Source organism: Equus caballus, unplaced genomic scaffold (assembly GCF_041296265.1).
Source record: "Equus caballus isolate H_3958 breed thoroughbred unplaced genomic scaffold, TB-T2T haplotype2-0000437, whole genome shotgun sequence".
NCBI lineage: Eukaryota > Metazoa > Chordata > Mammalia > Perissodactyla > Equidae > Equus > Equus caballus.
In genome coordinates, this window is record NW_027222394.1 from 3,086,725 (window position 1) to 3,112,274 (window position 25,550).

Sequence of the window (25,550 nt, forward strand, 5' to 3'; positions counted from 1 at the left end):
CAACAAAGTATTTCTACATCTTTTATTTATTCTTCACAACATTCATCTGAAGTTAGTGTAAATGGTCTCACATTAATTTCAGAGATAAGGAAATTGAGGCTCAGGTGAGTAAATTTTGTAATGATGACATGACAAAACAGTTAAAACATATTGTACACATTTTGGAGGCAGGCCCCATGGCCCAGTCCTTAAGTTTGTGTGCTCCACTTTGGTGGCCCAGAGTTTCCCCAGTTCAGATCCTGGGTGCGGACAATAGTACCACCCCTCAAGCCATGCTGAAGCGGTGTCCCACATACCACAACCCAGAGGCACTCACAACTAGAATACACAGCTATGTACTGAGGGGCTTTGGGGAGAAGAAGAAGGAAAAAAAAAGAAGATTGGTAACAGATGTTAGGTCAGGTGTCAATCTTTAAAAAGAAAAACATGTTGTACACCTTTTTGAATTATACATAAATGGAACCATGTAGTATATACTCTTAATTCTTGTATGGTCCTTTAATTTTTTTAAAAATGTATGCTTTAAATATGTGAAGTTTATTTTATGTAATTAAACTTCAGTGCATTAGTTAATAATTAAAAATTTTTGGTGGTGCATGGCTCAAAGAAGGATTTAGAGCACATGTAGCTGAATCACACCTAAAGTGTTGGGAAATATGTCTTCTAACTTGGACGAAGGCAAAGTGTCATATATGAATATGAGAACAGTGGAATTAAAATAAGTAATTAACATTTGATAAACCCATTTTTTCCATAAGCTAAAGACTGATCTTCACATATAAAAGGAGCAAACTGAACTAAAATTGTTCAAGACAGACGAGCACTACAATTGCACACATTATGTATTCACCCAAGATACACAGTATAGAGACTGACAGCTGACAATAGGCCCATTAGTGGGTGACCAGAGCTCAGAACAACTCCCCTCAATATAATCCAACTTGATAATAAATGCATTATATTAGCCATTTGCTTTTAGAATGACATTATGCAGCAACAGCTGATACAATAACCAAAGTGAACAGAACTGAAGGAAATTATAATTGTCACTTCTCATTGTAGGCATTTGTTCTGATATTTGAAGATATCATTCATGATTACTCCGTTATTCAAGATTACTTCATCTAACTCTATTAAAAATTGACTCCATTGAGGTTCCTAATAGGGAACCAAAGAATTTGAAATGATGTGCGTGTTTGTGCAAAACTTGTGTGACTCTGATTCATAGGACTGGACAAGAATTCAAGCTCTTTAGTGAGTCATCCTTTGAACATTTATATATAATACATAATTAGTATATATTATATTGTGTAAAGGACATATAATGGATGATAATGATATTGTTCATTCAGTACACTTTTAGTGATTTTGACAAAATTTACTAAAGGGGGAGATATTCATTTAGAGCAATGGAAGTAATCATATCTGTAGGCAGTAATGGAGGTTCTCAAGCAGAAGTAAGAAGGTAATTCAATATAAAATATAATTACACCAAACAATCCTCCACTTCAATGATAATCGACTTTACACATGGGCATCAATCTTACCTACATTAATAAGCAAATGTAAGCCACAAAAAATAGTTTGCATAGTCATACATTTATAACTTAAAATGTTGCCTTATTGTAATTAACATCATCTCTGACTCTATGATCATATTAATTTAAAGTATTTATTGAAATATATGTTTCTACAAAGACTACAATTGGAGACCTGTATTTATCAGTTTTACGTGACTATGTTAGCCAATGTGGACACCAAGCTAAATAAGAAAACAGTATCCTGTTGTTGGAATGACATCCAATGACCTATTATAATACACACTATATATTAAAGTCTACATTTTCAAGAAGAACAGCTAAATAGAAGGAATAAATTCTCCCGTCACAATCTGATCAAAGAATCACAATATCTGGCTCTGATGTTTTAAGCCTTGCTATCATGTGCATCTGTCCAAGGACAATAGGTTGTTTTATAATTTCCTTCTCAAAGAATCTTTTCAGAGCCCTTTTTATGTTTTTATTCCTCAAAGTGTAGATGAAAGTGTTCAACAAGGGTATGATCACAGTGCACATGACCAAGGCTATTGCATTTGAGTTTGAGCTGTAGGTAGTAGGAGAGCTAAGGTACAATCCTAGGTTCGTACAATAAAATAAGGAGGCAACTGAGAAGTGAAATGTACATGTGGAAAATGCTTTATGCTTCTCTGAGCTCATGAGATTCCACATACTGAAGAAACTGTTTAGACTAAGAATAAATTATACCAGCGAGGAGACCACCAGCCAGCAGCCCAGTTCATGTTATTAAGAAAGATGTCAGAACAGGCAAGTTAGACCACCTGTTTGATTTCACGCAAAAGGGGAAGGATTTCCATGTCTACACACAAGGATAGTGACAACACCATTAAGCATTGTAACAGGGAATGAAAACTACTCATGATCCAGGACACCAGAAAGTCCACACAGTAGTTGTTTCACGAGGACCATGTAGTGCAGTGGATAACAAATGGCCAAAAGTTGGTCATAGGCTCTCGCAGTCAAAACGAGGTGGTTCAATACTGCAATGAGTAAGAAAAATACATCTGGGTGGTGCAGCCTGCATAGGTCATGACTTTGTTTTCTCTCTCTATATTCACAAGCATCTTTGGGATGGTGATGGAGGTGAAACAAATGCCTACAAAGGAGAGGTTGGAGAGGAAGAAGTACACAGGTGTTTGAAGGTGTGATGAGATGACCTGGATGAGTGTAGGCAAATGGCCCAGATGATGAGCAGATTTCCAAACAGATTGATCAGGTATATGGAGAGGGAAAGCCTAAATATGAGGCACTGAAATTTTGCTTTCTCTGAAAATCCCAGAAGAAGAAATTCTGAAACTCCTGTAAGGTTCCTTGATTCCATATGTTGGAGGTGACTACCAGTACAGAGAAAAAAATGAGTAATTTTCACACAAGCGAGCACTGGTAACCTAGCATAAATGCTACCGTTTATATTTTAGAGTCAAGAAATTCATTTTAATATATGTGTATGGACTGGTCACCTTTTGGAAACACCTAGCTCCATTTCTCATTAGAAATTTTTTTTCCATGCTCAGACTGTTCTTCAAGCATAATGCATACTATGTTTTAGTAAGCATACTTTTTATTTATTTGATGAATTCACATTGAGTGTTGACAATATACGAGGCACTATGTAGGCAATGAACATAGGGTGATGAAAAACAAAAAGTCCCTACAATCCAATGATGGAGAAAGAATATAAGCACATAAAATATTTTAAAAATCATGTCCTACAGTGACAGGAGCTATGAAGAAAACTCAAGCAGGTTTAAAGGAGAGAGAGGATGGGGTCTTATTTTTTACTGGAAGTTCAGGCAAGATTTGCAAAGAAAGTGACGTTTGAACAGAGAAGTCAAGGAAGATAGCTGGGAGATTGATGTTATCCAGGGAAGTGTGTGCCCTGCAGGGTGAACTGCCATTGCAAATGCCCTGAGGAAGGTGCTTGTTTCAGATAGTCAAATCTCAAAAGGAAACCAGTGTGTCAAGGACAATGAACAAGGAAGGGAGTGATGAGAGACAGTGTCAGAGAAGCTTGAGGCATGAAGAGAATGCCCTATGACAGCTGAAACTGCAGGACACAGGGATCCCCCACCCATGAACTGTTTGTAGGTCTTTGTTCATTTTGTTATAACGGTGTCCCTTGAATTGAAATTGACAACCCCCTTTAGTTACTTCTGTTGATTGAGTTCTGGCCTCTAACTTATGAGTCACCTTGGGATATATGAACCCAGAAACCCTTCTCTGAGGACTGTTCTCACTCAACAAAGAGCACACACACATGCATATGTGCACATACATGCACACACCACAAAAACCGTGGCCTCCTGGGTCGCTTACTACCTTGCCTTTCTTGCCCCCAGTCACACTAATTCAGCCAGTAGTGGATATGCCTCAAGCTGGCCAGATCATGTTATCTTTCCCCTAAAGAACGTAAAAATGGTACCAGAAATTCAAGTTAGTAAGCTTCCTATGGACAGATCGACTTGGGGATCCCTATTGGCATACTCATTTTCCTCCTTACTTTAAAGAAACATAAGCCATCTGTTCAATAAAGACAGAGAAGAGAAAAATGAAGTGAACATGAGGAGAAAAAGATCTAGTATCTCAGATGATCCCTGAGAGACCATGAGAAAGTAAAAGTATCCCTGTTCTGGTGGCATTCCAATTCGCATTATATCCCCTGATGTCCAGCAGAAAATGAGAGAACAAAAACAGTGTTCAAAAGGCAAAAGCACTGAGATGTTTACATTATGAAACACATTATGATTGAACTCTTCAAGCACAAAATGAACAAAACTAAAACACGAACATTTCACAAAAGGAAATATACAAAGTACAACAAAAGATGGGCTTTAAAAAAATATTTATTTATTTGTTTTTGAGGAAGATTATCCCTGAGTTAACATCAGCCGCCAATCCTCCTGTTTTTGCTCAGGAAGATGGGCCCTGAGCTGACATCTGTGCCCATCTTCGTCTATTTTATGTGGGATGCCTGCCACAGCATGGCTTCACAAGTGGTGTGTAGGTCCACACCCTTGATCCAAACCAGTGAATCCCAGGTCGCCAAAGTGCAACGTGTGAACTTAACCACTGCAGCACTGGGCCAGCCCCAAAAGTTGGACTTTTTAAATATCAAAGAGCATAAGACTTGTGTTTCCTGGTCCTGTTCAATATTTATTTGACAGTATTTTTTAATATAGTATGATAACATAGGAGGCAAGCCCTCCTATTTTTCCTTTGTTATTCTTAGACTTTGGGTTTGATCTCTTTTTTTGACAAGTCCAATGGGCACACCCTAGTCTTGGTTCTGGTCTTTGTCCAACATGCAAATTCCTTCTCAGACTGTATTTTTACCCCAAATCACTTTATTTATTGACTTCTTCTATGGGCATATTATGTCATTCACACTTTTTATTGTACTCTGTACTTTGCCATATAACGTAAGTAGCAACGAAACAGGGACTTCACTTGCATTGTTCACCTTTGTTTTTCCCAAAAGTATGTGAATATACATGCACTTGTATAGAAACAAATTTAAGCAAGTGAGAAGTTATGAAATAAAAGGAATGGAAAAGAACATGAAACCAGTTAAGTAGGCTGATTTCATACAATGGTCTGAAACAAATTTGAATGGGACATCAAAAAATAACTAAAATATGATATACAATAACAGAAAATGAATAACATCAACATGGAATTGTAATTGAATTAGCGAAGACCTGGACATAAGAGAGTATAGCATTAAATCTACCTAGAACTTTCTGGCATATAGCATATATGGCATTATTATTTGTTGACTGAATCAGGAATTAAGTTTCAGTAGATACGGACATTTACCATATGGAAAGGCTGTATTTCAACTTAGTTGGAAAAAATTGGACCATTGAATAAAATCTAGCACAGATGGCTATCTGAAAGAAAGTTAAGTGGTTCTTTATATCACACATCTTTAAAGACCAGAGAGATTAAAGTCCCCAGTGTAAACAGTACATTTTAGATAACATACAAAATCTACATATCAAATCTAATAGTGGACAAAACCGTCAAAATTAAGGTGAGAAAATCAGAAGTAAGAACATAGATATATTTAAAAATTTAAAACTTAAAACTATTTTGTGGTCAAAAATATCCAACCAAAAGTTATAAAAGTAGAAATAATGTGTAAAATAGATTTGAAATGTAGCTGTGTAAAAATAAGCTTAAAATATATGGACACGTAATAATAGGCAAATGCCTTGGTGATCAAATATATGAATCTTTTTTCAAACAATGAAATAATTTAAAAGTACAAGAAAAGATCTCTTCCACACTCATCAGCCTGGGGAAAGATCTCTCATGTTGACTGGAGTTAGGACTTTTAAACAGGTAGCAAAAGAGGTGCTCTCTAATTTTGCTGAAAGAAACGTGAAGTCTTATAACGTTGGGGAAATCATCTGAAGACAGCTATAAATATTAAAAATGTGGATATTCTTTAATGCAGGGTTTCTTAGTCTTAGCATTATTGACATTCTGTGCAGATCATTCTCTGTGAAGGGCTCTGTCCTGTGCATTGTAGGGTGTTCAGCAGCATCCTTGGCCTCTACCCACCCCTCCTCAATGTGACAGCCAAAAATGTCTCAAGATATTGTTCAATGTCCCCTGGGAACAAAATTGCCACAGATAGACATGCACAGTTTTAACGTAACAGTCCCCACATATTTTTGTGGCAGTAATAGCAATTTTATGAGAAAGAATATGAAAGACCACCAAATATGTAATACAGCCACACCAGGAATCTTACACAGCCTTTGAAATAAGGAGTCATTATTATAGTAGTTGACTGGGGGCATGTCCGTTGAAGCATTATTGAGAAAGAAGAAAAAGTACGCAGAAGGTAGAAAAAAAGTCTGCACTAAAACATAAAAAGCATCAATGCTGTGAGTAGGGCTCTATTCATCATCTGTAGAAAGTGTATTCATATGTATTTGTGCACAATATAGAAAGATAAATTTTTTAAAAAGCTAAGAAGTTATGAAACAAACAAAAGCAGTGAAAGTAAAGTTAGGTTAAGAATATTGTTTTCTAAAAAACTATATGTAAAAAACTTGAAGGAAAATGTACAATTAATTTATATAACTACATAAAATAGTAATAATTTAATGATACATATCACTAATTAGTGCCTAAGTCACTAATCCAAGATAAAATTCCCAAAGACTTGGAAAGAAAAGAATGTAACAGAAGGATTTTAAAATAGGAGAAGCAGCAGTATCTAAGGTAGAATTTCATCTTGTATAAAGACACATGAATTCAAATATGCTTAAAAAGACAAAGGTGATGTGTAGTCAAATGGTAAAGAGCAATACTTCCCAAATGATGGCCCACATAATGCGACTTTTAGAAATAGATCTAGTCACAAAAGCTCAAAAGATAAAATCAGGAATAATGGAGATGTGAAAAGAAGTTGGAAACATGTATAAAAGGTGATATATTACCACTGGATGCAGGAAAATTTTCAATTTTAGTTTTGTTTGTAACAAAGACTCAAAAGTGAAGAAATGACTGCTCAGGTTTTTGGTAAGAATAATAAAAGAAAAAAAGCAATGGAGAGAATACTGATAGATTCTACCACACCGAATTTGTAAACTCTCATACATTCCCCACAAATGCATCAGTACACACATAAAAGAACTAAATAGTAGTCATTTTGTGTATAATTCAAGAAATTACACAATAAATTTTAATGACTTTTTAATGAAATTGTTGCTAATTTAACCTCCCTGAGATCCAGCTTCCTTGTTTCTGAAAATAATTTGGGAAAGCAAATGTAACATCAGACAAATGTTGCAAGAAATAAGTAAAATGTGTGGCCATATATTGTTGAGTCCAAAGAAAATGTTCAAAAGTAAAACTCACTTGTATGTATGTGTGTGTATACGTTTTTATTTCAAATAAATATACTCACACACATAAAGGTACACAAGAACAAACTCATATTTTATGTTGGAAGGAAACAAGAGAAAATTGAAGAGGATAGAAATGAAGAGAAGAAATGTTTGAATTAACGTGATAATTAAAAGAATGTGGAAATTTAAACAGAAAGATTTAAATTTAGGGGCCAGCCCCGTGGCTTAATGGTTAAGTTCATGCGCTCCACTCCGGTGGCCCAAGATTTCACCAGTTCCAATCCTGGACATGGACAGAGCCCCGCTCATCAGGCCACGCAGGGGTGACATCCCACATAGCACAACCAGCAGGACCACAACTGCGATATACAACTATGTACTGGGGGGCTTGGGGAGAAACAAAGAAAAAAAGATTGGCAATGGATGTTATCTCAGGTGCCAACCTTTAAAAAAAAGATTTAAATTTAGACTAATTTAAATTGTGAATTATTTTTCTATTCTTAACGCTTCAAAGGTGTCAAAATCTGAAGCAAATTTACATTTATGCGATGAGAAATTCTCTACCAGCTAAAGAGGGTGAATATCTCCATAGTGATTTCAAATTTCTTCTTCTCCTCTAGGTTGAATTACAACAGAAAATGCCTTTACCCAGGCAAAACTAAATGAATGATTTGAGAAGCTTAATCTGTTTCTGGAACAAAATTTTATTGGATAATTGTCTCTGTTAAATTCCTAATGTGTCCTTACCCTCCCATCTCATCACCAGTGGCCCATGACATCCTAACCCACCTGTCTCATCAACAGGGTTAGGCTTAGGGTTAGGGCTAAGGCTAGGGCTAGGGCTACAGTTAGGGTTAGGGTGCCCACAGCACAGCATCCTAACCCTCGCGCCCCATCGTCAGGTTCCCAGGGCGTCCTAACCCTCCTGTCTTGTCATCAGGCAAGTTACAGGTTCATTATATATTATACTTACCTTAAATCCAAACCTGAAAATACATAACCATGCCCATGTCCAAATGCAAGTCTAAATGTCAACCTAAACCTGTACCTACATTTGTAGCTATCTAAATGTACACCCATGTCTATCTACCTGAAAGGCAGACGGCTTCATTTGGGGGAATCTCTCCCAAGGACAGCTGTCAAATGAGATTCTCAGGCAGCGCACATGGGTCCAAGTTGTGGCCCCGTTACTTGTGTTCTCTATAATCAGTTGAGGTGCAATTTAAGAGCGAAATGCTGCAAACATTGCGACGCTCTTCTAAAGCTGCGTTTCCTGGCAACCTTCCTCACGTACGCTGGGCATACCTGGAAGTTCCTCTTCCTACGTAATGATCAGGAAGCAGTAACTTGCCACACCTGACTCAGGAGAAGCAGGGAGAGAGTGGACCTCCAGACAGACAGACAAATTCCATTGCTGGAATAAACACCCTTGTCCCACAGAATGTTTTGACACGACCACCATCATAAAGCAAAATAAATGAAATAAAAATAAGAGCACTACTAAGATACTGAGCTTTCAGTAACTGCACAGAGAGGGGCAGATGGATCTTTTAGGACCCAAAGGAGGGGAATAGCAGATGCCGGACTTGGGAAAGGACACACACTGTGTGGATGCAGCATTGCTCCGCTGGGAAAACTAGCAGCACAAGCAGAGGCTCACGGTCATGTGGGGCCTGACGTTTACCTAATGAACACACGATGGGTCTGCTCCCTGAAGGGACTGACGTGGGGTTGAATTGTCTTTCCGTTGTGCTGTTTCATTTTGAAGCTAGAGTTTAGACTGCTGAGGTGGTGTCACCGTCATCTGACCTGAGGTCCTCAGTTGAGAGTGGCTCAGGGGATGTGGTGGGCTTGCCCACCAGCCTTTGCCCCTCCTGGGCTGTGCCAACCTACTGCAGCCACACAGTGAGCTAAGTGACGGTGAAGAGATGAGGAGGAGTCCACACTGTGCAGTGATCTGAAGCTCCCCTGAAATTTCCAGGATTCCTGGCCGCCCACGGGCTGAATTTCAACTTTTTGTGTGACTCAAAGAAACAAAGCAGTTCTCAAAAACACCATTGACCACAGTTTGAACCACCGTTGACAAAACTAGGCGCCAAAATCAACATGCAAGTTTGACGCCACATCTGAATTGAAATAAGTCCGAACAGGAACACCCCCAACAAAAAAAACCATTATTGCACTTGTTATTTCTTACCTTTTTGTCTGGAAGCAATTTCAAGCTTAGAGAAGATTTGAAGAGAGTAGAAAGAATGCCAGGGCACCTCCCCCAAATTCTTTGTCAGCAAATGAGGTGAGGAGAGACGGTTTGGCATTTAGGTAGACACCCACTTTAACGTAAGGTGCAGACACCACGTCCCTTCACCCCTAAAACTTCAGAGCGTATTTCCTAAGAAGAGAGATGTTGTTTTCTGGAGCCACACACGATATCAACCTCAGTAAACTCGACATTCACACACTTCCTTTCTCTAATCCACTATTGACACCAAATGCCCTTCACAGCGTGTTTTTTCTCCCTCGGAGCATCAAGCCCTGAATCTCGTGCTGCCCTGAGCTTCCGTCTCCCTGCATTCTTCAGTCTGGAAGAGATCCTCAGCCTGTTTCTTTCATGACATTTCCATTTTTGTAGAATAAAATACTCTTCCAGTTTTTCATAGAATGTTCCTCCTTTGTGCCGGATGTTTCCTTATAATTGGATTCAGGTTATCCTTTCCATAAAGAATACCGTGTCCTTCCCACAGCACCACATCTGGACACTCCAGCCTCTGCCCTCTCTATCCCGTGTCTTCTCCACTAGATGGTGGGCGTTTCCCTCAGCACCAATAACCCCGTGCGGGTGCCCCCCGTCTGCCCCCGCCCTGGCTCCCCGACTCGGGAGCAACAAGGCTTTGCTAGTTGCTGCCCCACCGCAGGTGACTCTTTATATTTTTACTATTTCATTGTTTTTAAACAGTGTGGTTGTGTCACCCATTCAAAAATTAAAGAAAAGGAGCCAGTTGTCAGGGCTCAAGGCAAATACCACCTACTCTCTCAAGACTGCAGAGGTTTGCCCTCTGGGAACCAATGATGTCAGGCACAGTGGGAGACACATGTATGTATTTTAAGTGGCAACGTTTGGAGAGAGCCAACCACGTGGCACCAGAGTGGTATCTGAGGACGGTAACCACTGATGCAAAATCACTCTCCTCAACTGCAATTGTGCAATTAAAGTATTTGTTAATGAATAGTATTTCCTGCTTTTAGTTAACAATATGAAAAAGAGAATCATGAGTAGACTGGATAGAGCAAATAATGAGCTATTTTATGTTTCTTTCCCCTGTTTACTTTTAAAATAATTTTGAGATGAATTAGAAACTTTAAAGACACCAGGCAGCGCATATAACTGAACAGAACTTTTATCTTACTTCTGTATTTTTAGTGTATAATATAAGAGTAGCAAATATCCAGTCAACCCTCTTGAGATGTTAGGAATTTTGGTTGAGAATTAGGGAAAAGAAAAAAAAAAAAAAAGAGGAGAGAAAGAAAAAGATGATGTGATTTGCATGCCTTGATATGGTCAACCTGTTTCTACCCTGAAAATAACTCAAAAAGGATAAACTGAGCTAGCATCTACTTAGTGTGTTATCACCTCCTTTAAAAAATCAAACATGCTTAGAAACCAGTGCCCCCTGATACTCAAGGACCTGCAGGTGATTGATGGACCTCAAACGGGAATGTGGAGGAAGCAGCCGCCTCAGGCTGTGAGAGCTGACATCGCCATTTATTCTCGTCCTCTCTGTCTATCCTCTTTCTGTGTGCCCCCCCCTTCTCCCTTCTCATTGCGGGAGGGAACACAGCTGCATGTCACCGACGTCTTAACTGGGAGCTGCACCCCTAGGAGATCTGGACAGGCGTTCTGCGCATAGATTTCTGGATCTGAAAGTGTCGCCATTTCTCCCCGAATGGTCTCTCTGTCGCTGTCGGAAGTCAGCCGCCCCCGTCTGTGGGGGTCTGTCTGTGGACCTTCAATTCTCTTTTGCCCTATGTGTCTACCCACTTGCCAATACCACACATACTGATTCTTGTGGCTTTATCCTAAGTTTTGAAATCAGGTAGGGTCAGTCTTACTTCCTTCTCCTTTTTGAAAATCATTTTGGCTGTTCTAGGTTCTTTGCTTTGTTGTATAAATTTAGATGAACTTGTCAATTTTTACAAGAAAATCCTGCTCGTATGCTTATGGTGATTGTGCTGAGTCTATACGTTAATTTGGGACAAATTGATGTCTTCAAAGTATGGTGACTTCCAATCCATGAATAAAATATTTCTTTCCCTTTATTTAGGTTTTGTCTGTTATCCCGTATCAGTATTTTGCAGTTTTTGGCATGCAGACCTTATACATACTTTTATTAACATTTATACCTAAGTATTTCAAGGTGTTTTTGGTACTATTCAAAATCGTATGCTTAAATTTCGATTTCACATTGTTCGTTGATACCATGTAGAATTACAGTTAATTTTTCTATCTCCACTTTGTATCCTGCAAACTCGTCAGAATCACTTGTTAGTTCTACTGCTAATTTAATATTTCCAACCCAGACGATCATGTTGTCTGCAAGTATAGATAATTTTAATTTTCCCCTTCCAATCTGAATGCCTGCTATTCCTTTTTCTTGCCGTGTTGTACTGGCTAGAACCTCGTGGTACAATGCTCGGTAGGAAGAGTGAGACAGACGTCCTTCGTGGTCCTGGTTTTACACCACAGCATGTGAGGTCAGCTGTGGGACTTCATGGATGCTCTTCCTCAGGTTAAGAAACTTCCATTTTCTTTCTAGTTTGCATGTTTTTGTCATAAATGGACGTTGAATTTTTTCCAGTGCTTTTTCTTTACATTTCAAAATAGCCACGTTATTTTTCTTTTTTAGTCTGTTAATATGATGAATTAAAAAACAACCTTACATTCTCAGAATGAACCTCACTTGGTCATATGTTTCTTATGTATTATCAGGTTTTATTTAATAATATTAAAGATTTTGCAATGTCTTTATGAGGACATATATCTATAATTTTCTTATAATGTATTTGTCTGCTTTTTTTTTTTTTTTAATCAGGGTAATGCTGGCTTCCCATAAGTTATTGGGAAGCATTCCTTTCTCTTCTGTTTTCTGGAAGAATTTCTCAAGCACTGATTTTCTTTCTTCTATGATTATTTATTAGAATTTTCCAGTGAAACCAGATTGACCATGAATATCTTAGTTGAAAGGATTTTAAGTACAAACTCAGTTCCTCTAATAGATAGGAGAGATGTTTCTTTGTGAGTGGACTTTGGAAATTTTTGTCTTTCAGGGAATTTGTACGTTTTGTCTAAGTTATCACATGTATTGGCATAAAGTTTCATAATATTAACTCACTGTCATTTAAATGCCCATAGTATGTACAGTTGCCAGACTTAGTATAATAATTAATAGTAATAATAATAATGATGATGATTGAACTTCAGATACAAAAACAAGTCGTTTGTCAGTGTGAGTTTGTCCCATATGTATTGTTATTTGAAGTTAAAATTTACCTGGGTGTGCCCTATTTCATCTGAAAGCCCTGGTAAAATATCTAGTAAAACCTCTTCTTTCAATCTTGATATTTTTAATTTGTCTCTTCTCTCATCTTTTCATTATCAGTCTGGCTAGACATTTTTCAACTCTATGGATCTTTATTAAAAAATCAGCTTTCTGTTTCACTGATTTTCTCTAGTACCTTTCTATGTCAATTTAATTGATTTCTGTTCTTCTCTCTGTTAACTTCTTCTTTCTGGTGCTTTGGGTTAATTTCTTCTCTCCTACTAGTGTATAGGGTGGAATCTTCAAGAACTGATTTTGCATGTTTTCCACTGTAAGCAGTGGGTGCCGACATGGTCCTCTGAGCAGCAAGGCACCTGTGTCCTCAGGTTCCCTCCTCTGAGATGCTCTCTATTCCCTCTCGCTTCCTCTTTGACTCATGGATTATTGAGAACAGGGTCACTTAATTTTCAAACATTTGAGGATTTTCCAGATGTCTTTCTGTTAACCAGTTTCTAATTTAATTCCGTCCTGATTAGAGAACATACTTGGTATGATTTCAACTTTGTAAAATTTTCTCAGTTTTGTTTTATGGCATTGAAGGTGGTGTGTCCTGGGAATAGATCCAGTGCACTTGGAGGAAGTGCATCCTGCTGTTGTCAGTGGGTTGTTCTGGAAATGTCCTTCAGATGAGGAGGTCCAGTTGGCTGATGGTGTTCCTTGCTTCTTCTCCATCCTTGATGGTTTTCTATCCAGTTGGTGCATTGATTAGCAACAGGGCGCTGAGAGCTCCAACTGTAACTGATTCGCCTCTCTCTCCATCAGTCCTTGTTTTTGCTCCGTGCTGTCAGAAGCTCTGTTGTTACACACATGCGTTTGGAATTAATCTCCTTAGGGAACTGACCCATTGGTGCCAGGTAACAGCTTTCTTTCTTCAGCAGATGTCCCCACAGGAGAAGGGGTGGGGTGGGCCATTGGGCCTCTCCCCGGTGGAGGTGCCTCCAGCCCCACTTGCCCCAAGGTGGTACAGGTCCCTTTGAGTCTTGGTAGAAGAGCCCAGAGAGGCTGCACACCCCGCTGTGTGTGGCCCCCAGGGTTTCTAAAGCCTCTCCTGGGTCCACGTGGTCTGTGGCCAGGGGTCAAACATTTCAGCTCATCTTCTCACCACTTTCAAGATGCGCGTGTTGCCTTCACCCTCCTGGAGGGCCAACGTTTCTCAGGTCTCTGGCCACCTGCTTTCCTTGTCACCTTGGGTGTCGAGTGGACTCGGGTGACTCTAGTTTATCCAGCGTGGCTGCTGTCAGGATGGGAGCAAAGCCCTTCCACCCTCTCTGCAAGCAGAGGCAAGTAGAATTCCTCTCTGCCTTATTTCTACTCGAGTAAATCACTTACCATGACACATAAAGCCCTCCTGGCCTTTTAGCCATAAGCATGGGAGTTCTCAGACAGACTTTGTAATCGATTATCCTTCCTGGGAGCTAAATGCATTCCTTGCCTATATTGATTGAAGTCATATTCCTCAGAGGCATATGGTGATTTAAAGAACTATGTTAAACTTCAAAAGAGTTTTTATTTGATGGTTTGAATAGATTCTTCTTTTATATGAATGGTTTCACCTATCATCAACTGAAGTATCATGAAAAATATTTGCTTACACAGAATTTAATAACTGGAATGTGTAGGAGGAAATAAACTTGGAGAGCTTACCTTGGATCCATGTGGGACAAACAGTTAAATAGGCAAATTCAGTCCTAATTTTAGTAAAAGGAAAAAATGCCTAATTTTTGAAACGATAGCTTTCACCTGTGTCGTGTGACGAGGCGGGTCTTCCAGCCATGAGTGGACATCCCTGCCCACAGGCCTCTGCTTCAGGTCTGAGCACAACAGCTCCTCCCCTGATGAAGTAAGCGCTATTTGTTCCCACACATCCCTGCACAAGCCCCCTGCACATCCCAACTCACCCGCCACTGGGTGAACAATTGTTGAATAAGATAAACACACACTCTCCAAATACCATCCCACAGGTGATGTTTACCATGCATATTTATTATATACATGTAATCAATGTATATTTATTATTGCCTAATAATTTCAGAGTCAAAGGCACTTGGAAGCAGATAAACCTGGCAGACACCACTCTAACCAAATGTGCAACATCAGCACCACCACTAGGGGAATCTCATCCTGTTGCTCCCTGTTGCCTGAGGAGAACTCAAGGCTGCTTCTGCAGTGTTCCTGCCCCAACTGTTTGTTCGGACTGTCATCAGGAAGAAGCACACAATCACTCCAAATGAGTGGAGTTATGCAAAACAACGATCCTAGACTTTTCAGAAATGTCAATGTAATGGAAGAGGAGTCAGTGGGACTCATCAGGTTGAGGACCACAGGGACGGGAGGCTGAACTCGACGCCAGGTCTGGGATGGATCCTGGAGAAGAGAAGGTGCCCAGAGGAGCTGGGACACATAGGAGGACGTCCTGGTTACTAGGGGATAGGTGCTGGAGTATTTAGGGGAATAGTCTTGATGTCTGCAAATAATGCTCAAATTATTCGGCAAAAATCTTTCAAAATGTGTAGATAGATTAGGGGGTGAGGGAATGAGAAATCAAGAAAATGTGGTAAAATATTAACAATCTGTGAGTCTAAGTGATGGGCAAACGGGTGTTCTGTGTACAATTGGGACAACGTTCTGAAGTTCGAGTTTGTTCTACATAAGACGTCAGAAACAAGTTAGTTCAGCTAAATAGAAAAACATGAAAGGACTGACTGCCTTCACATCAGGTGTTTTTGATGGAAGGAATAGATCTTTATGGAAATATGTAGCTTGAATTGAAATGATAGGTATATCCATGGGTATAGTGAAGAATGTTTTAAACACAAAAGCCTACAACCACGCAAATTTAATTCTGGGTTATTGGAGAAGGCTGGTTCTAAGAAGCAGGAGGATTGCTTTCATTTTGAGAGGAGGGGGTTAACCTGTGAAAAGCTATAGCTCAGCTGGGAGTTAGAACCTGCATTTCCTCACAGATTTATATTTGGTGATTTAGATACAAGCTCAATTTTGTGCCCTTGGATCTAGCTTTTCATGCACAAGTGTAAAATATTTTATTAGTTTGAAAATATATAGGAGATTTCAATTCTTAAAAGCAACACATGCTGTCTTTCAATTCAGAAAGGCCGGATCATAAATTAAGCCCTACTGATGAGGAAGCAGAGAATTGTTACCAGAGAATAATTATTAATTACATTAACAGGGAATAACCAATAATTAGATACTCACTAAACACCAATATTATTCCAGTTTTCTGCAGAAGAGCAGATTCAGTCTCAGGAATGACTCCCCTTGCCAATGTCAGGAATGAACTCACTCCCATCACTCTCAGCATGAGTACCAATGCCATTCGTGTCAGGAACAAGTACTACTCCCACGGTACACAGGAAGGCACCTGCTTCTGTCAATCTCAGAAATGGCTCCCATGGAGACACTTCGTCTCAAAAAAATGAAACAAGCCTCAAAAGGAACTCGTTATGGGAGCAAGCGTACACCTCTCCCAACAGCAGACACATAAGGGGCTTCCACCAAAAATTTTCAGGGGCAAGTCAAATAACCTACGTATATAAAATATATAAAATAATGATAGGCTGAATTCACAGCCTGGGGAAGATTACGTGCAGCAATGCTGGCTGACAGACGTCGCTGCTCTACAGCTGAAGAGGTGGGCGGATGTGTGCAAACATGGTTAACGCAGCCAGATTCTGCTCTATTTATCAGAAGACGTGTGATTTTGCTTCCTGAACTTTTCCCTAACATCTGTAATTACTTGACATTTAAAGAACATGCTACTGGAAGGATTTAATTGTTTCCAATGTTACAATTTCTTACTTGTTACAGATTTTTCCCCCTTCCTGTTACATGATCAATTAAAAATAGTCCTTCACAGCCAAGAGTCTGAAAACAACTCTTGTAGCCAAACCCTCTCTCTTCCTTTCTCTCTCTTTGAATGTACTATAAGGATAGAAACAGTCATGGATGATTCCTCCAAGTGTTTACCGCCTTGTCCCTGAAACTTCCTTTCTTCCTTCTGGAGAACTGGCACCTTCCTGTTCAGAACTGCTGGCTCTGACTGGTAACATGAATCTTTACATGTGTAGCAGCTAAAGATGAACATCTGGCTGTCAGCCTTCCTTTTTCCATGAATACGTTTGCTGAACAAAGTTGATGAAAGTTAAAAGCTGATGTTAAATAAAATTAAATCAAGGGAACATAAAATTAAATTAAAAAACCCTAAAATAATGGCAGAGGAGGATCTTGGGGAAGACTCAGTCAAACGTCCATTTGTAGATGAGGATTGTGTGAAGAATATCAAAGGGAAATAACAATGAGTGATTTTGTTTTTAGTTTGGGAAGGGGGTTGGCCAGGGTGGGGGCCAGATGTGGGTGAGGAAGCTGTGTGACCCTCCACTGCCCCCCCTCCCCGGGAGTCTTCATTCCTCCCTCTCTCTTGTTCTGGGCTCACTTACAAACTAGTTCTAGGTGAGGAATTCGGCGGTTCAAGACTGGAGATTTGCATAAATGGTTCTGATGTTAGAACATTTTTCTCATGGACATGAGTGTTGAGTCCTCATGTTTTTGAGGTCATAAAACAAAGAAGTTGGTCTTTGTATATGTTGATGTCAAGGATTGTGATGCCTCCAGCTTTGTTCTTTTTCCCAGGATTGCTTTGTCTTTTCAGGATCTTTTGTTGTACCATATATATTTTAGGATTCTTCGTTCTATTTATGGGAAGAATGTCATTGTGATTCTGATTGGGATTGCATTGAATCTGTAGATTGCTTTAGGGAATGTGGACACTTTAACTATGTATATTCTATAAATCCATGGACATAGAATATCTTTCCATTTCTTTGTGTCTTCTTTGATTTCTTTCAATAATGTCTTATAATTTTCAGTGTATAGGTTTTCATCTCCTTGGTTAAATTTATTCCTAGATATTTAATTCTTTTTGTTGCAATTGTAAACGGGATTATATTCTTCACTTCTCTTTCTGCTGGTTCGTTGTTAGAGTATAGAAATGCAACTGATGTTTGTAAGTTGATTTTGCACCCTGCAACTTTGCTGTAATTGTTGATTATTTCTAACCATCTTTCGGTTGAGTCTTTAGGGTATTCTATTTGTAGAATCATGCCGTCTGCAAACTGTGAGGGTTTTACTTGTTAATTTACAATTTGTATCCTTTTGATTTCTTGCCTAATTTCTCTGGCTGAAACTTCCAGTACTATGTCGAATAAGAGTGGTGAGAGTGGATACCCTTGTCTTGTTCCTGTTCTCAGATGAATGGCCTTCAGTTTTTCACTGTTGAGTATGATGTTGGTTGTGGGTTTGTTATATCACCTTTATTATGTACTTTCCTTCTATACCCATTTTATTGAGAGTTTTTTAAATCATAAATTGATGTTGGACCTTGTCAAATTCTTTCTCTGCATTTATTAAGGAAAATCAAAACTACCATGAGATATCACCTCACACCCATCAGAGTGGCCATAATGAACAAAACAAGAAATAACAAATGTTGGAGAGGATGTGGAGAAAAGGGAACCCTCATACACTGCTGGTGGGAATGCAAACTGGTGAGCCCACTATGGAAAACAGTATGGAGATTTCTCAAAAAATTAAAAATAGAAATACCATATGATCCAGCTATCCCAATACTGGGTATTTATCCAAAGAAGATGAAATCAACAATTCAAAGAGGTTTACACATCCACAGCATTATTCACAATAGCCAAGACATGGAAGCAATTCAAGTACCCATCAATGCATGAATGGATAAAGAAGATGTGTGTGTATATATATGAACGAAGCTGATGAAAGTTAAAAGCTGATTTTAAATAAAATGCAATCAAGGGAACATAAAATTAAATTAAAAAACCCAAAATAATGGCAGAGCAGGATCTTAGGGAAGACTCAATCAAAAGTCCATTTGTAGATGAGGATTGTGTGAAGAATATCAAAGGAGAAATAACAATGAGTGATTTTGTTTTTAATTTGGTAAGGGGGTTGGCCAGGGTGGGGGCCAGATGTGGGTGAGGAAGCCAATATATACATATATGTGTGTATATATATATATATATATACACACACACAATGGAATACTACTCAGCCATAAAAAAAGACAAAACTGTGCCACTTGTGACAGCATGGATAGACTTTGAGGACATTATGCTAAGAAAAATAAGTCAGACAGAGAAAGACAAATACTCTATGATTTCACTCATATGTGGACAATAAACAAACACATAGAAAAGGAGAACAGATTCGTGGTTACCAGAGGAGAAGGGGGTGAAGGGAGGGTGAAGGGGATAAAGGGGAACATACATATGGTGAAAGATAAAAACTAGGCTATTGGTGATGAACACAAGGCAGTCTATACAGAAACTGACACATAATAATGTACTTCTGAAATTATACAATCTTATAAACCAATATGTTCTCAATAACATAGTGAAATAAATAAATAAGTAAAGCAGTTGGTTTTCTTTTCCTTAATCCTAACTAAACTGTAATGAGCCCCCACCTGTAGTAGGCACTGTGTTAAGTGGGTGCGCCATCTATTTAATGCTAACAACTCTAAAGGATCCTATTATTTCACCCCATGCTTTGTAGATGAGGAATTGAGGAAAAGTATAGTTACATGATCCATTAGTTGGATGGATGGCCAGCCAGTCCAAAAATTAGTGATTTGAAACTCCTTTTTATTCAGCTCTTGATTCTGTTGTTGGACAACTTGACCTGAGGTCTGCAGGGCTTCCTCCTGTGTCTGTGGAGAAAGAGAGAGGAGAGAGGGCAGGAGATACAGAGAGATATTGACAGCCTAAAGAAAAGATTGGTGAACACTCAGAGATACCTTTGAGATGTGATTTTAAGGCTTGTTTTTCAATACAATTTGCAAATTCAAATTGAATTAACAGAAAAAATAAAATGAAATAATTCTGAAAAAGAAAATTGGTGACATTCTGATAAAAAACCATCTACCCTAATACCCTAATAGGTATTATTTCTTGAAAGATCTCACTATAGTTAAGAAAATATGCTGCAAAATATTAAGTGATTAGAGCTGTTTTCTTCAAATGGTTCTCATTTTGAAAGTACCCATTGATTATTTTCTGTAACAAGTGAGGACATGAAAAAGTAACCCCCACCAAACCTTTATTTCCTTTCCTGATTTGTGCAGGTGGCATTTTTACTTTTGCATTTCAAGATGCCTGATGTTTTCCTTCTGTCCTGCACTGATTATTCATACAGTTTGGTCTTAGTGTACTTTAAATTACTTCACAGTGATGGGTACAAGTTTGTTTGCAATTATTTTATGTGATTTCACTATTCTTTAGTTATTATTTTATGTATTACATAATTTTTCAGAGTAATTTTAACAAAGATTCTTGGGTTTGCATAGCTTGAATCTGATTCCTCTATAATTTAGGGAAACTTGAGTGTGTCTAAAATGCTCTCATTTCTTCTGTCATAGATGCTGCAGGGACGTCTAGACTTGCCAGGGATTCCCCTTTGCATATTGAGTTCTACATTTATTTTATAATTATTTCCCCACTTAATTCAGCTCACACCCAGGTTGTTCTTGGGCTGAAAGTGTTGTATGGCTCATTTCCTGGGAAGGGGTATGCCCTTTTAACTTGGAGACATAAGTTAGTTCACAAAATATTTATTCAATGAAATCATTAAACATTGTTTTCTGCTCCATGTTTTTCAGAAACATCAACAATCTTTTTTATAATCATTAAATCATAATCAATAAATGCAGCATTTGTCTCTGCAGCTTCTAGTTCTCTCCCACTCTTTCCTGTGGTCCATGAGCTCCCCTTTCATCTCTTTCAGCGGTTCTATCACCTTGTCCTTCAATGCACGTGGTTCTTTTTGACCAGTACTTAGAGATACTGTTGTGTGAGACTGTGGGGAGCTGGTCGCTGGATGCTCCACCTGGTGACTCCCTGGAAGATGTTCTTTATCTCCCTACGTTCTGTCCCTCCATTGGCGTTGAGGCTAGTGATGCAGAGATCCACTGCTGGTGAGTTATCTGTTATTTTCACCTAATCCTCTTTTACTGTCTGCTAGTGTTTAGAGTGGTGTGTGGGGCTATGGAGGTGGCAGGGTCAATTCCATCACTCAGGCTTCTGTTTGGCTTCGTTTGATTTTAAGCCCCTCCCCGAGCCTGTGGAACCTCTGCCTCGGGGCGTCTGTTCCTGCTGCGCCTTTGCTGGTGGTTCTTCACGGCAGATCGTGCACAGAATGCACATGGCCATTTCTTTATTGCCTTGAAAATAGTCTTTTCTTCCCTTCTTTTTCTTTCCTTTTCTTTTGTTCAGTGAATGAAACAGATTGTTTGAAATTCTCTCTTAAAGATATAATATTAAAAAAAAAGTGTTATGTTAGCTCCACATATCATGGCAAGGTGATTCCTAGGCAGGACTCCTGATTTCCCCTAGAATGGACTGAGATTATTTCACTGAGAATGGATTATGTTGTCCTTCCAGACGCCTCTGATTGAAGAGAGAAAAGTGGCTGTGTGACCATCGGCAAGTGAGAGGGAGCTCTGAGTCCGCATGAAGCTGCACGGCATCCTGCCGGAAACTTGCAGACTGTGGGTCAGATACACACCAACACTCTTCATACTGGAGCTCATTTGCTATCAAAATGTGTTTTAATTCCCACTCTACCATTTTTGTCTAAGACTGTCAATCATGAATAGAGAAAGAAGATTCAGTTTTTGTGGACAAATGAAGTCTGCTGGAGCCTATTTGTATTGCCCTTGCTTCCTTGCTTTTACTGATGAAAGTAGCATCTGTCAAAGTCATTTCAACAAAGATGCCTTCAAAACTTACATCTGTTTAAATTAATGTCGGGGCTGGTTTGCAAAGGAGATTTTGCTATGAAAACAAAGACCCATCTAAAGGGTCTACTTTCACTGTCAGAAATTTAAATGCCTTTACATTTTTATAGACTTACCCGCCTTTCTTTGGAAGATGCAAATGTACGTCCTTTAATCCCTTCCATACCCTGGAACAAGTTAACATGTCTGTAGCTATAGAAATTTGTAACTTACTTTATTTTATTTTATTTTCCTGAGGAAGATTTGCCCTGAGCTAACACCCATGCCAATCTCCCTCCATCTTTTAGTACGTGTGTTGCCAGCATAGCATGGCTGCTAACAGAGCAGTGTAGGTCCACACCTGGGAACCAATTACAGGCCACCAAAGTGGAGCACACTGAACTTAACCACTAGGCCACCGGGGCTGGCCCTGGAACTTATTTTGTACTTTTCATGGTTGAATAGTAACAAAGAATATCATTAGCATGATCATTTTACCCCTGTGTAAACTCCCAACACTCAACAAAAATAATAACAGCAAATAAAGCCAACAAACTTTGCTCACTGGAATACAGCAGTTACATGTTTTCTCCCTTTCCTGTTAGTATTTTACTTTCTTAGAGAATCGCTGTAAAACAGCTTTCTTTAAGGTGGCTTCATCAATGAAAAGCATCAGTGACAGCTACCTGGCTGGTAGGAGTGTCTTCAAGTCCATGTGTCAGCCATATGATGATTTTTTTGTCCCCAAACGCTTGGCTTTTCCAATACCGGAATGATCAGTGCATCATTGGGAATCCTACACTTCGTTGACTCTGCGTCATTCTGAGATGGATCACCAATTGCTGGGCCAGCTGAAGAACCATATCAACTTACAATTACTGACTTCACTCTGTGTAACTCACCCTTGGAACACACTGAATGAGATCCTGGGATTCACCCGTTCCCGTCTCAGTACTTGAGATCTAGGGAACTCACTTTAAGCAAAATCAGACATCACTGGCTCTCTCCATTCTAAGAGACATTTTGGAGACTTTTGAGTACTAGGAAAATTTTAGAATATACGAGAATACTGGGTTGACCCCAGGACCTCAGAAATCTCTCTTACTAACAGGTGTTGGTTTTTCAACATCAATTAGTGTTGCTAACATTCATGTGGGTTGTTCTTTGATCAGGAACCCCCCCCCCCGCCATGGTAAGTTTATTAAGTAAATCTTATGAATGGTATAAATTCCTCAAGCATTAATAATGGTATAAACATTCAATAAAATAAGCTTTAATGAGCCTGCATTTTGTGGCAAACTTTATTATGGGAGGGGCACAGAATGATCGTTTTTGTTCCCTAATCCCTAGAGTTACTCAGAGGGTGGTAAATGTTCCATCAACATTGAGGAATCCCGGGGTTGAATAAGTGGCTTCCTCAAACATAACAATGTGGCATCAATATCCTTGTTATAGTTCCTCAGTTTAGGGACTGACATTATCTTGATTCTGGAGAGACAGCAGCATCTAGGAAGTGAGAGCGATCTTGCGGTGGGCTGGAATCTGAGGGGCTAGAACTTAAAGAAGGGATGATCCATGAGGATGTGGATCTTGTTCTGAAGGCAGTGAGAGCAAAGGAAAGTAAGCCTGAGGGCCAGCCAGGAAACATGCAAGAAGGTGTTTAATCACTTGGAGCAGATTTTATGGAGGTACTATTTTCATTCGTTTTATACTATAACTCTATTGAAAAATCAAAACTGAAAAAGAAGATAAGGGCATTTTTTATCCAAAGTATTTTCTCTTTTCTATACTCCTTGGTAGTAACAGTAGTCCCCAAAACTGAAAGTGACATGTGACTCCAATAGCCAAGACTGGCCCCTGCCATTGCCTGGAAGTATGATGGAGTTTGTTTTCTGGTGCCAAGCAGGTACATCTGTGATTCACAAAGGACTATTTCCATTACCGAGACAGAAAAGAGCATAGAGGGTAGTTAACCATCTTTTATTTCAGTTTGTTTCCTTCATAATTTTTATTGAATTAAAATCTACATACAGCAAATTACACAATTTGATATATTTGATGAGTTTGGGAAAATGTATACACTCATTTAATCAGTACCACAATCAATGTTTCAGTCAACAGAATGTCTCACTACCCTAAAAAGTTTTATTTTGGCTTTTTCCGGAAAACACAACTCTCAGTGTTAACCCTTGTTCTCAATGTATCACTGTAGATTCATTTGCCTGCTTTGGGACTTCATACGGATGGATTGTGTTTGCGTGCATTCATGTGTATGTGCATGCGCGCAGGTGTGCGTGTGAGCGTGTGAGTATGTGCATGTGCATTTGCATGTTTTAACTTGTTAGTATTGGGTACTTTCCTACATGTTTCATGGTGATTGACTCATACGAATTCCTTTATTGTCAGGGAGCATAAAATGTCTTACTCCAGCCTTTTGAAATTTACTGAGACTTATTTTATTGCCCAGCACATTGTCTATTTTGGGAACATTCCATTTTTACTTTAATAGAATGACTATTCTTCAGTTTTGCATGAGATGTTCTAAATATTTCGATTAGGTCAGGGTGACTGATAGTCGTGCTCATGTATTTTGTGCCCTCACTGAATTTTGTCTGTGTATTCCATTAATTACTGAGACAGGGCTGTTGGCATTGCCCTCCGTGATGTGTGTTTGTCTATTTCACCCTTTGTCATGACAGTTTTTGCATCACATATGTTGAAGCTCCGTTAGTAGGTGCACACACACGTTTAAGATTTGTATGTTTTCCTGGTGAAGTGATGATTCATCATCATTAAATATGTCTCTTTGTCTCCAGTAATACTCTTGTGGTAAAGTCTGTTTCGTCTGATATCAACACTACCGACCAGCTTTCTCGTGCCTACTGTGTGCCCGGTGTATCTGTCCCATTCTCTCTTTTTCACCCTCTGTCTTTGTATTTAAAATGGGTAGGATATAGTTGAGTCTTTCTTTTCCGTTCCTCCTGACAATATAGCTCTTAATTAAAGGGCTTACACCACTTACTTTAAATGAATTATTGATATGACTGGACTAGTTTGTTATTTGTTTCAATTCAACACATCTAATGTTTTTTCCACTTCTCTTTCTTAGCATTTTGGATATTCTTTTAAAACTGTTTCAGTTCCCCCAAAACCTATTACCTATAAGCTTTTAAATTGTGTTTGCTACCTAGAGTTATTAATATACTATTCAATGTAAACTTAAGAATTTTGCGATGGTGAATTTTATTTGTTCTGTGCTATATTTGTCATCTGTTCTATATATGCCTCTGTTATGAATCGTGAGATATGATTCTATTTGCATTAAACAGAAATTTGACTTTAAAGAAATTAAGAGAATATTTATTTATGTTTTCTATATTTAACACTTGAGTACTTCTCTTTCCTGCTTGCAGATCCCAGTTTCCACTGGGGTTCATTTCCCTTAAGCCTTCTTCTAGAATGTACACAGACTTTTTACTGGATATAGAATTTCACGTTGTCAACTTTGCTTTTATTTTTCTTTCATCACTTGAACGTGTGGTCCTTTGCCGTCTGCTGTCATCATGGTTCTTGTTTGTGATGGTCTTTTTATTCCAGCAGCTTTCATATGTCCCCTTTATATCTGATTTTCCGCTACTTGACTACCATGTGCCAGGCATGGTGTTCTCTTTATTAAACCTGCATGGGTTTTGCTGAG

The 25,550-nt window shown here is 38.9% G+C and overlaps 1 protein-coding gene and 1 long non-coding RNA gene across 2 annotated transcripts in view; both read left to right on the forward strand.

Moving 5' to 3' along the window:
- LOC138922951 (uncharacterized) overlaps positions 1-25,201 on the forward strand; it is a 58,579-nt gene extending 33,378 nt beyond the window's left edge. Inside the window, exons 5-7 of the mRNA XM_070259410.1 lie at positions 20,498-20,522; positions 20,860-21,052; positions 21,519-25,201. Coding sequence (XP_070115511.1) covers positions 20,498-20,522; positions 20,860-21,052; position 21,519 — 219 coding nt within the window. The 3' untranslated portion in view covers positions 21,520-25,201. The remainder of the gene's footprint in view (positions 1-20,497; positions 20,523-20,859; positions 21,053-21,518) is intronic.
- Positions 1,004-8,156, forward strand: LOC138922945 (uncharacterized). The gene is made up of 3 exons (XR_011436081.1): positions 1,004-1,254; positions 2,639-2,793; positions 8,062-8,156. It is a non-coding gene; the product is annotated as an uncharacterized lncRNA (long non-coding RNA).
- Positions 25,202-25,550: the final 349 nt, after the last annotated feature.